Source organism: Perognathus longimembris, chromosome 19 (genome assembly GCF_023159225.1).
Source record: "Perognathus longimembris pacificus isolate PPM17 chromosome 19, ASM2315922v1, whole genome shotgun sequence".
Classification (NCBI taxonomy): domain Eukaryota; kingdom Metazoa; phylum Chordata; class Mammalia; order Rodentia; family Heteromyidae; genus Perognathus; species Perognathus longimembris.
The window spans coordinates 17,761,567-17,777,872 of NC_063179.1; the positions used below are offsets into that span (position 1 = coordinate 17,761,567).

Here is a 16,306-nt window from a genome sequence, read left to right on the forward strand (position 1 = left end):
TGTGATTCAGGCACTTTCAAGATCATAGTTTATTTATTATTTCAGATAAAAAGATAGTATACATATTAGAGAATCCCTTAAATTCAACTCTAGAGTTATACACCATCTAGTTCTTTTGCATTGAGTGTTAACCAAAAATTTCTAAACACCTGAAAGCCCCACTATTAACATGAACTATGGCAATAAAAAATTTGACATTTAATTTGTTCAATGTATAGTATTTACATTACGAAACCAATGGTGGTACAATAAACAGTGATAAAGAAATAGTAAAAATAAACTTTAAAAAGCAAAGTTTTATAGCCTTACAATGTGCTAATTATAACTGTATATAAAAAATTAAAACATAGCAGAGCTTTCTGTTACAAAATTCTTAATCATCTGAGTTTGTAGTCATTACTTGCTACCAATTTACATGCAACATCTGCTAGGACTGACATTTGATTTATTTTTCCTTCAAAAAGTATGAGTAGATAAATGACATTTCAGAGCAGACATTAATTTACTTCTGGTCAGAAAAAGAAAAAATCGTACTCAAGATTAGTACTGGTCACAAGCCTCTTCCCTACAAAAATCATAGAAACAGTAAGATCAAGAAATTAAAAAAATCCTAAAAAGAGATGCATAGGCAAAAAGTACCATGAATGGCACAGCTCAAAAACTCCTAGGACCAGTCAGGCGTACATCTTTTTCTCTCCTTCAATGAGAGGATTATTTTTGCCATTAAGTAATAATGACCAAAGTGAGGGGCACCAGGTGTACAACTAATTAAATCTTGCAAAATACTAAGATGGGGACTGGGTGGCCAGAAGGGGAAATTTATATATAATTCAAACTATATACATAGCATAAATGGAATGCAGCCCATCCCAAACTGGCTCTGTGAAACAATTGGACCTGTATGATTTTAATTGTTAAAATTATAACAAGTGTAATAATACAATAGATTTACATGGGAGGCAAAATCCAAGGGGCATTTTATATTAAGTATTTACTGTGCTGTTTCAATTTAAAAATAATTTTGCTAAGTATACATCTCAACTGAGGTCTATGTATAAAAATGTCCTAATAGATACAGATATTTACCTTTGGTGAGTTGAAGGCCTTGTTTGTGACTTCTGTCTGAATTGCAGGCAGAATGCCAGAGAAATGCTCATGCACATGTGGGAAAACTCACGCTGAGGTAATCCAAAAGCTGTGCATGCGAGGTGACTGGAGGTACTTTGAAAGTCAAAGTGTACCAGAAACCCAAAACAGGTTAACAGTGAGAAAGAATGGCAACAGGGAATGGGATGCCAATATGGCAGTAAATTTGTTAAAAACAAAGAAGGCCTCTCGTACCAGCAGAATCCTCCATACATACAAAAAGGAAATAGCCACCCACTATTTCTTAAAAACAAAAGCCAATTATAGTGTGGGAAAAGTACAAACTGCAGAAAACCAGAAGTCAATAGAAGAAAAACTACTGGTTTACATGAGAGAAAGGAAACATTTCATTCTAACAGAGTTACTTGGTGAAGGCCGCCACCACAGCCCACAGAACCTCATTGGTGTTGGCCTTCAGACATTCCACTTCTGGGTCTAAGTCAAGAAGCTGCCGTACTCTCTTAGTGGCTAAATCATACTGCTCGTCCAGAAGAGGGGCAAAAGCATTCTCCAGAACATCTGAGGCATGGGCTAGGTAAATGAGGGCCAGCAAGCGCTTGTCCATGCGGTGAGGGTCATTCACCCACTTGTCAAGAACAGCTTCCTGTACCTTCTTGATGAGGCGCTGCTTAATGTTGTTATTGGTGAGAGGATGTGTCGTCATGTCAAATAGTAGGAAGTTCTGTTTCTCTGTTGTCAGCACACCCTTTTCTACCAGGTTTTTAGCTAATCGTTCCCGTACATTTCTTAATTGATAATGCAGTTTTAATGGATTCCACGTCTCACCTAAATGGAAGATTTCAGAAGTTAGAAATGACTAGTACTCCTTCCTAATTTTACAAAATGTTTGTACTATTAGGCTGTAAAACTTGATTCTTCTCCAGAAATGAACAATGTTTTCTCCCAACTAGATAATGAAATTCTTATGGCTGGACCTCTGAATTCCAAGTACCTGGACATTCTTAAAGACAGTAGTAGTCATCACTCAAACATCTCAAAAAAAAAAAAATTTTAAGACTACCTGAAAGTGGTCTTCAAACCAAAGCTGCCCTTAATCTAATGGGGAAATGAGCCAAATAAAAGACTGTTCTCATCTCCAGATGTTGCTAAAATACAGCCAATAAAGCTAGGCACTCAAGAGGCAGAGCCTGGTATAGTGGTTCAAGGGTGGTGATCCCACCTTAGAAGATAAGAAATTGAGAACATCACAGTTCTATACCAGCCTTGGCAAAAGTTTGTAAACCCTCACCTCAATTAATAAAAAGCTGGGCATGATGACATATGTGTCTGTCATTCCAGCTATATGGGAAGCATAAATAGAATCAAGGCCCAGGCTACTCTGGGCATAAACACATAACTGTATCTCAAAATAACCCAAGTAGAAACGGTTAGGGGAGCAAGCAGAGGGCTCAAGTGGTAAAGCATTTGCCTAGCAAGCACAAGGCCTTGAATATGAACTATAGCACTGCTCAAAAAAAAAAGGCAAAAGTAGCAGAACCATGAGTTCTAGGACAGTGTGGACTCCATGGCATGACTCCATCTTTAGAATGATAATGATGGCTGGGTACTGATGGCTCATCACTGTAATCCTAGCTAATCAAGAGGCTCAGATCTGAGGATCAGGACGATGCCAATAGATAAACATCAATCTGTAGCAAATAGACAAAAGAGGAAAAGAGCTCCCTGATTAAATGCTATTCCTGAAACTGCCACACATACAGTCTGTAGATAGAAAAATCCATGCTATTCTTCGATGGGGAAAAAAGAACAAAAACAAGAAAGCTGGGTGCCAGTGGCTCACACCTGTAATCCTAGCTACTCAGGAGGATGAGATCTGAGGATCACTGTTCAAAGCTAACCCAGGCAGGAAAGCCTGTGAGACATCCAATTGGTAGAGCACTAGCCTTGAGCTGAAGAGCTCAAAGACAGTTCCATGGCCCAGAGTTCAAGCTTCATCTCTCTCTCTCTCTCTCTCTCACACACACACACACACACACACACACACACACACACACACACACACACACGAGGGAGGGAGGGAGGGAGGGAGGGAGGGAGGGAGGGAACAGGACAAAGAATTTTACAATTTTAATTTTATACATACTTGAAACAAATACTTAAACTAGTTTTTTCACTTTTTTTCCTTTATAAGAAGACTGGAAAAAATATCAAAACAATGGTTTTCTATTATGTGTGACAAAGTTTTGTTTTTTGTTTTCTGGAGTTTTTTTGTTCAAATGATCTCCAACGAACATAAACTATTTTTATGATTTGGAAAAAAAATACCTCAGCACTTTCCTAATTTAGAACTGTTACAGATCAATCACAAAATCAAACACAAAAGCTCCAAGGCTAAAATTTTATAATGCTGAGAGAAAACTTGAAACTGGTTTTTCTCAGTACTGAAGTCATTAATTAATTACATGGAACTATTAGACTTTATATTAATTTAAAAGTTCAGTTCCTCAACTGCACAAGCCACACTTAAAAGTACAAACAGCCAAATAGCCATTGGCTACTGGCCACACAGGACAAGAATAGAATATTGTCTTCATCACAAAAATTCCTAATAGACAGTGACACTTTAAAATACATTACTGTTCAGATGGCCATAGATAAGTACTTGACCGCATGACTTAATACTCAAGTACACAGGGCTATGATACAGTAATTGACCAATTCTGGACTTACCCCTAAATGTTACTAGAAATCTGGATAAAATACATGAAACAACTGGTTTGGAGTATTGCTCATAAGGCAGCCTGAGGGGAACCTAAGTAAGGCCTGTGATGGCCCAAGCTTAGTAACTGGAGGTGCACCGGGAGGCAGCAGAACACCAAGGGAAGGAAAACAAAGCACTGCAGTCATTACACATTATGAAGTTAGAGGCATAGGTCAGAGATCAGGGCAGCTAAGGCAGCTAGAATGTATGAGGCCAAGTTCTAGCACATGGGGAAAAGAGCTTTACAAAGAAAGGAGGTCTATAAACCTATATGCTGTACCAAGTCTCTGGCTAGAAATTAAAACACATCTGGTGTGGCTGGGAATATGGCCTAGTGGCAAGAGTGCTTGCCTCCTACACATGAAGCTCTCGGTTCGATTCCCCAGCACCACATATATGGAAAATGGCCAGAAGGGGCGCTGTGGCTCAGGTGGCAGAGTGCTAGCCTTGAGCGGGAAGAAGCCAGGGAAGGTGCTCAGGCCCTGAATCCAAGGCCCAGGACTGGCCAAAAAAAAAAAAAAAAACACATCTGGTAAGATGAGACTCTGCAAAGCTAAGCAAAGAACAACTATCAGAAAAATTCTAAGATGAGCAATCCTAAAAGCTCATCTAGAGCTGAGGAAAACAAGACTTTCTGGGTGTCAACTTTTCTAAGAAAGGATCCACTGAACACCCAGGGCACTCACCACTCATGGGAACACATTTGAGAAGAGAGCTACGTTAGCCCAGTCAATACTGGCCACTCTGATCTTGCCCCAAGGAAACTTTATAACAAGGTGACATAAGTATCTTAGAGCTGTCTACCAAAACAATTCAACAATTCTTCTTTAAAAAGACCACAAAGTCCAGCACTCAACAATCTAATAATCACAATGTCCAGCAGACAATTGAAAAAACTAACACTTGTAAAGAAGCCAGAAAATATGACTCAAAATTAAGGGGGAAAGGGGCTGGGAATATGACCTAGTGGTAGAGTGCCTGCCTCCCATACATGAAGCCCTGGGTTCGATTCCTCAGCACTATATAGAGAGAAAAAGCCAGAAGTGGCACTGTGGCTCAAGTGGTAGAGTTATAGCCTAGAGCAAAAAGAAGCCAGGGACAGTGCTCAGGCCCTGAGTCCAAGCCCCAGGAGACACACACACACACACACACACACACACACACACACACACACGAAAAATAATAAAGGAGGTGGGGTGGGGGGAACAATGGAAATAACCTTGTTAGAAACAACCTAGAAATGATACAAATAATGGAATTAGCAGACAAGAACTTAGAAACAGCTATTAGAATGTCTATATAATTTAGGAAAAAAAAACATATAGAGTAAATATATTAAATATCTAAGTATGTAAATATATATTGAATATATACATTAAAAAGTGGCCTGGAACTGTCATTTTACAGTATTTTGAGAAAGGAGGGACTGCAAAAATTATGTGCTAAAGGTTACAGATTACTATCACTTAAGTATATTTCCCTGTCAAATGAAAAGGACTGAAAAATAAATTCCCACAAAATAAAAACAACCATTGCATTCAATTTCCTTGGTAATTTCAAAAAGGAATACAGCTGAAATGTATTTGAATTCATGATGTTGGCCAATCAGTCTGGGGTGAGATGGAATCTGAGTTGTTTTGATTTGCATTTCCTTTAAAGTCAACGATAATGAGCATTTACTCATGTTTCTTTGCCATTCTTATCTCTTCTGAGAAGTTTCTCCTTAGCTCTTTTACTGACTGGTTTATTAGGTTTGGGGGAGGGGTTAGTTTCTTGAGCTCCTAGTATATTTTGGGTATTAGGCCTTTGTCTGATATATTGCTGATGAAGAGCTTTTCCCAGTTGATTGGCTGTCTTTCTAGTTTAGTTCTCTGATATTCAGAAACTTTCTAGTTTGACACAATCCCATATGTAAAGTCTCTCTCTCTGCTGTGCCCCTGGGACTCTCCAAAAAGTTTCTGCCTATGCATTCTAGTTCTCCTAGTCCCTCTTGTAGTTTCAGAAGTTTCAGGTTTGACATTGAGGTCTTTTATCCACTCTGAGTTGGTATTTGTGCAAAAACAGGGACCCACTTTTAGTTTTCTGCATATAGATGCCTGAAGAGGCTTTCTTTCCACTGTATATCTTTGGCACCCTCATAAAGTATCAGATAACTGTAAGTAGTACAAGGTGTATTACCAGGTCTTCTAGTCTGTTCCATTCATCTTTGGGTCTATTTTTGTGCCAATACTAATGAATTTGGGGAGGGGGGGGTTACATTTACACAACAAAAAATTAACAAAACAGCCAAGTTTATTGAAAAGCCTATTTAAAAAAAATTTTAATTCTAAAATCAATTAACTGTGCAGATTTCCTCAAAACTCTAGCTAATTATATATGCCTTAGTATGTTTGTTTGGCACAAAACTAAAGCATAACAGAATAAACATCAAGTGGACCAACTATAATTTAGTAAAGGTCAAATGCATCAAATGCAAAAGGACTTGTGCCCCCAGAGAACAGCTTGACCATCTATTGTCAAACAATAGGGAAAAAATAACAAAATAGATCACTTTAAGAGACCTTTAATTAAATTTCCCCTCACAGGCATCAAAACATAAAATTCCTTTAATGCTCCTACCAAAAAAAAAAAAATTTTCTCTTGAGAGAAGTAGGATTGGCAGTTTTCTATGTATTGTACTGAAGTCATACAAACATACCAACACTTACCTTAGCCTTAATTAAATCTGGCACAGTGTAATGAATACTGGCTGTCAAAATTTTCACAGTATCTTAAGTTCAATGTTGCTACTAAAAATGAAAGTAGTCTCAATACAGACCCACCTTTTACTAAGGTGTTCCATTTACGACTGGACTTCCTTATGGAAAACCATTTCTGCCTCAGAGGAAGTAATAAAAAGGGATCGAATCATCATCTTCTTTTGTAGCAACTCCCTGGAAGAGGGCAAACCATGTGCACTCATGCCAAAAAAGTGGGTTATTCCAAATTTCTCATATTAAAAAAAAAAAATGAAGTGGGCTATTCAGATTTCTTCCTATTTTTTAAATGAGTGAGTTATTCAGATCTCTTTAGGTATTAAAAATAAGAAAATCTAGGGGCTGGGGATATAGCCTAGTGGCAAGAGTGCCTGCCTCGGATACACGAGGCCCTAGGTTCGATTCCCCAGCACCACATATACAGAAAAACGGCCAGAAGCGGCGCTGTGGCTCAAGTGGCAGAGTGCTAGCCTTGAGTGGGAAGAAGCCAGGGACGGTGCTTGGGCCCTGAGTCCAAGGCCCAGGACTGGCCAAAAAAAAAAAAAAAAAAAAAGTCTAAAAAAAAGAAAGAAAATCTTATAAATAAAAGTCCAAAACAATATGAGAAATATCTCAAATGTTTGAGTAATATTTCCTGTGATATAAGGAAAAAAAGGTCTACAGAAATAACAGAGAGGTCAAAGTACCTTGATACCCTGAAATTTCTGCCTTTAAAGCTAATCCAAAAAATAATGTCACTCCTGAATGATAATTATGGCACCAGTCTAATGCAGGAGGTTTGGACAGACTAACAAAGGCACAAAAATGGTTTGACTTATCTACAGAAGCTGCTAAAGAATTAGCTGCTTCAATTTAAAATCTTTAAGGACATAATAACTACTTGTTTAAACTCTACATTAAGAGATGTTACTATAATTCAGTTTTCCTTAACACTAAATTATTTATTCTGTATGTGGAAAGATCAGCTAAGTTAAATGTGCAAATTTAACTGTATTTATATATGTACCTCATTTTTTTTTGTAAAAGAAATCCTAAGAAGCATATATAAATATAAAGAGTAAAATTTTTCAAAGCCAATGTCTACTGTCCGGTAATTACTTCAGTGGACAATGACATGTTGATGGGCACATAAATAATTCCTCTAGGGGGCTAGGAATATGGCCCTAATGGCAAAGTGCTTGCCTCGTATACATAAAGACCAAGATCCAATTCCTCAGCACCACATATATAGAAAAGGCCAAAAGTGGGTCTGTGGCTCAACTGGTAGCATGCTAGCAAAGCCAAGGACAATGCTCAGACCCTGAGTTCAAGCCTCAGGACTAGCAAAATAATAGTAATAATTTCACTAGAAGAACCATCTTCCTGGACATCATGCTATAAACAGCTCCCTGCATCCTGTATATTTAAAACTTCAGAAAACTATTTTTTTGGAGGGGGAAGGGGAGAGATAGTACTGAAGTTTTAACTCAGCTCTGCGCTTGTTAGGCAGGGGTTCTAACAAATGAGCCACACACCACACTTCCCAGTACTCAAACATGAATAGCTTTTAAAAACTTTTGCTTGTGTGCATGCCATGTGCACCCCCGTGCACGCCAGCCAGTCCTGACCTTGAACTTGAGGCCTGGGCATTGTCCTTGAGTTTTTTTTTTTTGCCAGTCCTGGGGCTTGGACTCAGGGCCTGAGCACTGTCCCTGGCTTCTTTTTGCTCAAGGCTAGCACTCTACCACTTGAGCCACAGCGCCCCTTCTGGCCATTTTCTATATATGTGGTGCTGGGGAATTGAACCCAGGGCCTCACATATACGAGGCAAGCACTCTTGCCACTAGGCCATACCCCCAGCCCCGTCCTTGAGCTTTTTTGCCCAAGGCTAGCATCCTACCATGTGAACCAGCCACACTTCTACTTCCAGTTTTTTGGCAGTAACAGCAGATAAGGTTCTCAGACTTTCTTGTCCCAGCTGGCTTTGAGCCACAATCCTCAGACCTCAGCCTCCTGAGTAGCTAAGGATTACAGGTACGAGCCTCCAGTGCCTGGAATCTTTTAAATCTTTTTAAAAATAATTTTTAATTATTTTTCTTTTTTAAACTGTATTAATCTTATTTTTTTGTTTTGTGTGGTACCAAGGAATCAATCCCAGAGCCTCATGCATGCAAAGAAAGTATTCTACCACTAAGACACATTTCCAGCCCAGCTTTTAAACTTTAACGTTAAAAGATGATTTGGCTGGGGCTCAATTGGTAGAGCACCTACCTAAGATACACAAAGCCAAATTCAAACCACAATACCATTAAAAATTAAAAAAGGTATTTACTTTGACATTATGTACCTTTATTAATTCTTAATTATTAAGACTTAAGAAATGTCTAAATTGTATAAAATTTTAACATGAATATATGTACACTGTAAATAATAAAAAAAAACCTACTACTTATCCCTTCCACAAGTAAAGAAACTTTTTTATTAAAATCCTTTGTGTTAAAACCTCTTATTTCTGTATTGTTTCCTGGTGTCACCTCTGCCTCACACCCATGCTAATTACTCATTTTCTTCACAAATATTCATGTTTCCCTTAATAATACAGCACAGCATACCAGACTGACCAACTTTACCATACTACTTCTACTCCTAAAATGTAGGCTCCCTTTTGTTCAGTTCTTGCCCAAGGCCATGAGTTGAAGCCCTAGGACAAGCCTCTGCCTACCCACACACAAACAAAAAAGAAACAAAACAAAACAAAAACTGCCAAGCATGAGACTGAGGATCCACGTATCATGGTTCAAAGCCAGCCTGGACAGTGAAGTTCATGCAACTCTTAGCTCTAATTAATCATAGAAAATGCCAGAAGTGTGCCATGACTCAAGTGGTAGAATGCTAGCCTTGAGCAAAAAAAAAAAAGGAGCATCAGGGACAGTGTCCAAGTCCAGAGCTAAAGCCCCAGGACCAGCCCCCACCCTCCAAAAGGACCAATGTCAAGACAACAAATAGCTGGTACTTGGTACCGACATATTTGTTGCTATTGTTTCGACAGTGCTAAACCCAGGACACCTCCCATGACATGTACTAGGAAAGCCCTCTACCACTCAGTGCTGCCAAAAAGTTTTAGACAGCAAACAAAGATATTTCCTAGTTTAAAATGCTTAAAATGAGGTCAGTCATGCGTATAATCCCAGCTACTCAGAAAGTATAAGCAGAAAGACTAGAGGGCCAGCCTGGCAAAATGCTAAAAATAGTAAATGCCACACTATATATACCTTATCACATAAAAAAGTGTTTTGAACCATCAAACTAATACCTTCGTATTTTCATTGGATGGGGTAAGATTACTTTCCTTTTCTCTTTTTCGGGAATAGAACTGAACCAGCCTCAGGCGTGCCAGGCAAACACCAAGCCACTCCACCACTGATCCCTATCATTTCCTTAATTTAAGAGAAATGTGCTTTTTTCTCTCTTTTCACTCAGAATCCTCTTCTTTTATGCTGAAATGGCAGCTCATTCCTAACATATGTCAAGAACAAGCATCTAGCTACAGGCAATGTTCTGGTATTTACAATCTAAAATTGAGTGTTAAAAACAAAAAACACCCACTAATTATAAGCCTCACATTTTACTCAAATACTTAAAAATTCTACAAAATCATTACTGTATTTAAATAGTTTTGAGAAGGCCTTAGAGACTTCTAACAATTCAATCAGTTGGGAACAGTACCATAGCCCAAATCCAGAGCCAAGTCCAATGGACACTTAAGACTGTCAAGATTCATTCATGAACAATATTTAGGTAAATATCAACCCAACCTCTCGAGTCAACATTAATTTAAAGAATACACATTTTAAAGGGGCTCTGGTGTCCTAGACAAGTTATTAAACTCAAGCCCAATGAGCCATTAATAGAGATGGCATCCTAAGATCAAGATCAAGTAGAGCATCTGCAGACATCCCCATCCCCAACCCCACTGCTCCACCTACCCTGAACAGTGTATGTAGTAGTCAGCATTAATGAAACCTAATGAGAATTTGAAGGAAGAACACTATTTCTCATTCATTATCTGCTCATTTTTATTAGAGAAGCTGGAATTTTATTTAAAAAGCAAAAAGATAAGCCAGGCATTGATAATTCATGCTTGTAATCCCAACTACACAAGAAACTGAGACTTAAGAGGGTCCTGCTTCCAAGCAAGCCCAGGCAGAGAAGTTCATGAGTTTCCATCTCCATTTAATGAGCAAAATACCATGAACCTGATAAATCCAAGACCTGATGAGCCTTCAAGTTAAAGAACTAAGCAATCTCCTGTTTCACAGGTTCCTTTCAAAAGGATTTTTAAAGTTTTTAGTACTCTTTTAAATGGGATTCAATGTTTAATTTTTACATAGCAGCTTACCACTAAGTAACTCAATCCAGTTTTGGACTGTTTCTGGAGGCTGAGTCTCCTTTACATGCTTGAGAGCTTCATCAAGAAGAACATCCCCTGTTGGAGCATCTGATTTACAGATCACCTAAAATAGAAGTAATACGAAATGATCCATCGATTCCTCTTTTCTGGTATGACCTCAGTTAATAAAAGCCATAATTAGGCAAAAAATTCATAATAAAAGCCAACTGTTCCTGCAGCACCAAGGTTCAAATTTTTAACTAATTCTGTGAAGGACTTTGGTACTAACGAGACCAGGTACAACTAAAGAAAATAAAGCAACTACATCCTAAGTAATAAAGCAAAATGCCAGTACTGTTTATACTTACTATAGTTCCATTTGGTCTGTACTTTGTGCTGATACAGAAATTCATTCTTTAAACATTTTTAGTTCCAAAAATACTCAAATCATATGGGAAAGTTCAATGTATGTTTAAAATTATATTTCTGCCAGGTATCAGTGGTTCTCATCTAATCCTGGACATTCAGAAGGCTAAGATCTGGAGGATTTGGGTTCTAAGGCTAGCCACAGAAAATTGGAGACTTCATCTCCAATTAACCAGAAAAATAACAGAATGGAAGCATAGCTCTAGTAGTAAAGTGCCATCTGTGAGCAAGAAAACCAAAAGTTCAAGCCTCTGGGGGTTGGGGGAGCCACATGCCACAAGGTGACACTAGAATTAGTAGAGAAATAATTTTTTCCAGTGTCATTAAAACAAGCTAACAGGGGCTGGGAATATGGCCTAGTGGCAAGAGCACTTGCCTCGTATACATGAAGCCCTGGGGGGTTCAATTCCCCAGCACCACATACATAGAAAATGGCCAGAAGTAGCACTGTGGCTCAAGTGGCAGAGTGCTAGCCTTGAGCAAAAAGAAGCCAGGGACAGTGCTCAGGCCCTGAGTCCAAGGCCCAGGACTGGCCAAAAAAAAAAAAAAAAAAAAGACCTAACAAACTGGCTCCTTTGAGTTTTTGCCATAATAAAATATTTTAAAAGGAAATATGAATTGGGAAATGAAAAAGACTTATAGACTGCTACCACTATGAAAAATCTTAAGAAAGGGGCTGGGAATGTGGCTTAGTGGTAGAATGCTTGCCTATCATGCTATCATGCATGAAGCCCTGGGTTCAATTCCTCAGCACCACATAAACAGAAAAAGCCAGAGTGGCACTGTGGCTCAAGTGGTAAAGTGCTAGCCTTGAGCAAAAGAAGCTCAAGGACAGTGCCCAAGCCTTGAGTTCAAGCCCCAGGACCAGCCCCCCCACCCACCCAAAAAAAAATTCTTAAGAAGGTACCAACAAGTTTGATTATACAAACCTTTAATCAGGATCTGTTGGTTCACACCTGTTAATATCCTAGCTAATCAGGAGGCTGAGAGATTTGAGGATCGTGGTTCAAAGACAATCCTGGCAGAGAAGTTCCTGTGACACTTTTCATCTCCAATTAACACTCAAAAACCCGAAGTGGGGCTGTTGCTCAAAGTGGTAGAATGCTAGCCTTGAGAAAAGGAGCTCAGGAACAGCACCCAGGCCCTGAGTTCAAGCTTCATGTTCAACCAAAAAAGAGATAAAAATGAACAGAAATTCTAAAATAAAATAAAGTCCCATGCAAATAATTTTCTATGGCACAAATCCATAACCCTAATACTAGGGAACCTAAGGGAGAAAGATGGGAAAGTTTAAGGGTAGGCCTGGTTTACAAATCAAGTTTCAGGCTTGCTTTGCACTATAGTGACACCTGTCTCAAGGAGGGGGTGGGGGGTGTAAAATATGTTTTGGAGTAATATTGAAGGGGGGGAAGGGGGTTACAAATACTACGCACACACTCTACCACTGAACCACCTACCTACAACCCACTAATGCTTACTTTTTTGCATATTAACTTTCATGAGAACATTAATGCTTTTCTTTCCTACAAGCTAACTATTCTCAATCATAAATTCTTTATTATAACATAAATAAAATATAAATTCTCTATTAATTAAAGTATAAAGTGGTTTATACCTGAAATTTCAGCTACTTGGGAAGCAGAGATCAGGAAAGCACTCCATAGCTGGGTATTGTGGCACACAACTATCATTTCGGCTACACAGGAAGAATCTGTCCAGGCACTCCTGAGCATAAACACAAGATCCTACCTCAAAAATAACTAAAGCAGCCAGGTGCCAGTGTGTTCCTGTCATCTCAGCTGCATAGAAGGCTGAAATCAGGGAAGTTGCAGTTCCAGGACAGCCCAAGAAAAGTTTTAAGATTCCATTTCAAAAGAAGGTGGATGTAATGACAAGCACCTATTCCTCAACTACATCAGGAAACCTAAAATAGGTGGATCCAAGATACAAGTATTCACCCCAGCTGGAAGCCCCAACCTCAAAAATAACGAGTTCAGCTGGGCATTGGTGGCTCATGTCTGTTATCCTAGCTACTCCAGTGTCTGAGATCTGAGTATTGCAGTTCAAAGCTAGCCTAGGCAGGAAAGTCAATGAGACTTTTTATCTCCTCCAATAACTACCAAAAATTATAAGCTGAGGTGTGGCTCAAGTGGTAGAGCACTTGACGAGTGCTCAGGGATAGTGCCCAGACCCTGAGTTCAAACTCCAGGATTAACAACAACGACAACAAAAAAGTCAAGGGGGTTCACTAGCAGAGTCACTGCCTAGTTTATTTATTAATACAATGTATCAGAGAAAAAAGTTTAAAACACCATGCCTCTATGAAACACAACATGTAGAAAGAGAAACAGTCTTGAATATTTGAAAATGAGGTTGAAGTTAAAAGTTCTAAGAACTAGCCAATATTGTTTACATTTTACCACAAACATTATCCACCCATACCTTCACAGTGGAGAAGAGGCTTGAAATATACTTATAGTATGCCTGGAAGATCAAGAGCCTCTGGATAGCTAATTTGAGTTGTTTTGTTGTTAAGTTTTGTCAAGTCCTAAATTTATGACTTCCAAAAGCAGCAAAATGAAGTTGAGCATCTTTGTAATTATGTGAGCTCAGTGGACAGTAATCCCAATAGTGGACTACATTACATATTCATCAGGGATGAATGCAAGAATGCAAAAGAGGATATAGAAACAATCCATTAAATGCAATTGTAAAATCACTTTTTAAGGCTATTTTTCATTTTAAGCAATATAAAACTCCTTTTATTTAGAAATCCTCTTACCTTTCTTGTTAATAGACTTTTACGCCTCATTCCACAAGCCTCTAGTTGTAACCTTCCTCTCAATGCTAATTCAATTAACATACAGCCACGTAATCCAGATGATATACAGTCATTCCAAAATGATGTGTAACCCTATTTAAAAAGAAAAAAAGTAGTTCATTTACCTTGAATCCAAGTCAAAAATAAAAATGATTTTTTAGCCAGTCACTTGGTACCTTCCATTTTATATGTCTTCCTATGATTGGACAATAAAAAAGTACAATGAATTTTTAGCACTGTATCTTTTCAATGTACTCTTACAGAATACACCAAATAAATAAGTTTTGAGATCAGTTTTACATACAACCTACTTTATGCTTTATTAGTAAGCTTCAGGATACTCAGCTGATAGTCATAGATTATAGTTTTCTGGTTGTTTTTGTTGTTGTTGTTGCTTGTGGAGCTTGAATTCATGGCCCAGGCGCTATCCCTGAGCTCTTTTGCTCAAGGCTAGCCTTCTACCACTTTGAGTCACAGTACCACTTCCAGTTTTCTGGTGGTTAAATGAAGATAAGAATCTCATGGATTTTTCAGCCCAGACTGTCTTTGAACCATAATCCTTAGAGCTCAACTTCCTGAGTAGCTACGCTCACAGGCATGAGCCACCAGTGTCAGGCTAGATTATAGTATTTCAATAAAAGGATAGGTGAGCAAACTGAGGAACTCAAGAAAAACAATCTAACAATTTGGTCTTGCAGAAAATTAAAACATTCATTTATCCCTTGCTATCAAAATGTAAAAATCCAATTTCTTTCTTTCTTTTTTTTGGTTGGTTGTGGGGCTTGAATGGCATCCAGGTGCTGTTCCTGAGCCTCTTTGTGCTCGAGGCTAGCAATCTATATCACTTGAGCTACAGCACCACTTCCAGTTTTTGAGTGGTTAACTGAAGATAAGAGTCTCTTGGGAACTTTTCTGCCTGGGCTAACTTCAAACTGCTCAGCATCCTGAGTAGCTAGGATTGGATTACAGGCACGAGCCCAGTGGTGTCCAGCTAGAAGAATGTATTTAAACAAACAAAAACATGCACAGCCCCATGAACAAATGGAATGGCTATGTTCCTAAGGTATGGAGAAACAAGTAGTAAATGGACCGTATCTGGCCCTAAGAAAGAGAATGAAAGAAGAAAGAATAGCTTGGGGGGCGGGGGAACTATATACATCTAGGCATCAAGGGATACTGTTACACCAGGCATTACACCAGAAAGCAAATATTCTGTCCAAGTTCAGAAATTTGAGGCTGCTGCCATCAGCTTCAGAAAGCAAAGGCTCAGAAGAGGGTAACATGGTCTGGAGGAAGCACAACAATCCAATTTCATGAGAATAGAAGGGTAGAAACAGATCTCAACTAAATTCAACAGACTACACTTCAATTTCCATAGTTACAAATAACCTATTTCACAATATTCACATTTTCAATCTCTTTCATAGCTCAATCCCTTTCAACTAGAATGATAAAGAAATATAATTGGAATGCAATGCAAACATATGAAAATGTAATAACCCCCCCATGTAACTAATATAGATATTAAAAAAAACTATCCCCCCAAAAAAGTATTGCGCAAATACACTAAAACAGATATAACCACTACATGATACAAGATATTTCTGTGGAAGGGAGACGGAGAGACAGTAGAGACCAAGTCTGTGAAACCAAAAACTGCTTGTCAAATAGTATTCCCCACAGGATTGGGGCAGCGACCCAACAGTATGTAACTAAAACCAAACAATTACTCAACATATAAAGGTCAAAAATTGACCTCTCAGGGGAATACAATAGCTCAAAAGCTATATATGTACGTTCATATAAGACTACTGTCGACATATTGTCTAATATCGACATTACATTTAAAGCTCTAGGCGAACTTTCTTGGGCTTGGCCACGTGGCTACTGTATATGTTCTTGATACATTGTATGTTGTATATGTGTCTACCTGACCTAGAGAAGGGATAGAAAAACAGGGCGTAAGATATCACAAGAAATGTACACACTGCCCTACTATGTAACTGTACCCTTTTTGCACAACACCTTGTCAAAAAAAATTGTGTTCAATTAATAAATTAATAAAA

General features: G+C 38.5%; 1 protein-coding gene and 1 long non-coding RNA gene across 3 annotated transcripts in view; one reads left to right on the forward strand and one right to left on the reverse strand.

The window, feature by feature from the left end:
- Golph3 (golgi phosphoprotein 3) overlaps positions 1-16,306 on the reverse strand; it is a 41,866-nt gene continuing 25,560 nt past the window's right edge. The window contains exons 2-4 of one of the 2 annotated variants that reach the window (XM_048368578.1): positions 14,202-14,333; positions 11,003-11,117; positions 1-1,932 (exon numbers count right to left, since the gene is read on the reverse strand). In XM_048368578.1, coding sequence (XP_048224535.1) covers positions 1,508-1,932; positions 11,003-11,117; positions 14,202-14,333 — 672 coding nt within the window. In that variant the 3' untranslated portion in view covers positions 1-1,507. The remainder of the gene's footprint in view (positions 1,933-11,002; positions 11,118-14,201; positions 14,334-16,306) is intronic. The other variant, XM_048368579.1, reaches the window with a different exon arrangement.
- Positions 12,212-13,873, forward strand: LOC125367855. The gene is made up of 2 exons (XR_007214170.1): positions 12,212-12,737; positions 12,782-13,873. It is a non-coding gene; the product is annotated as an uncharacterized LOC125367855 (long non-coding RNA).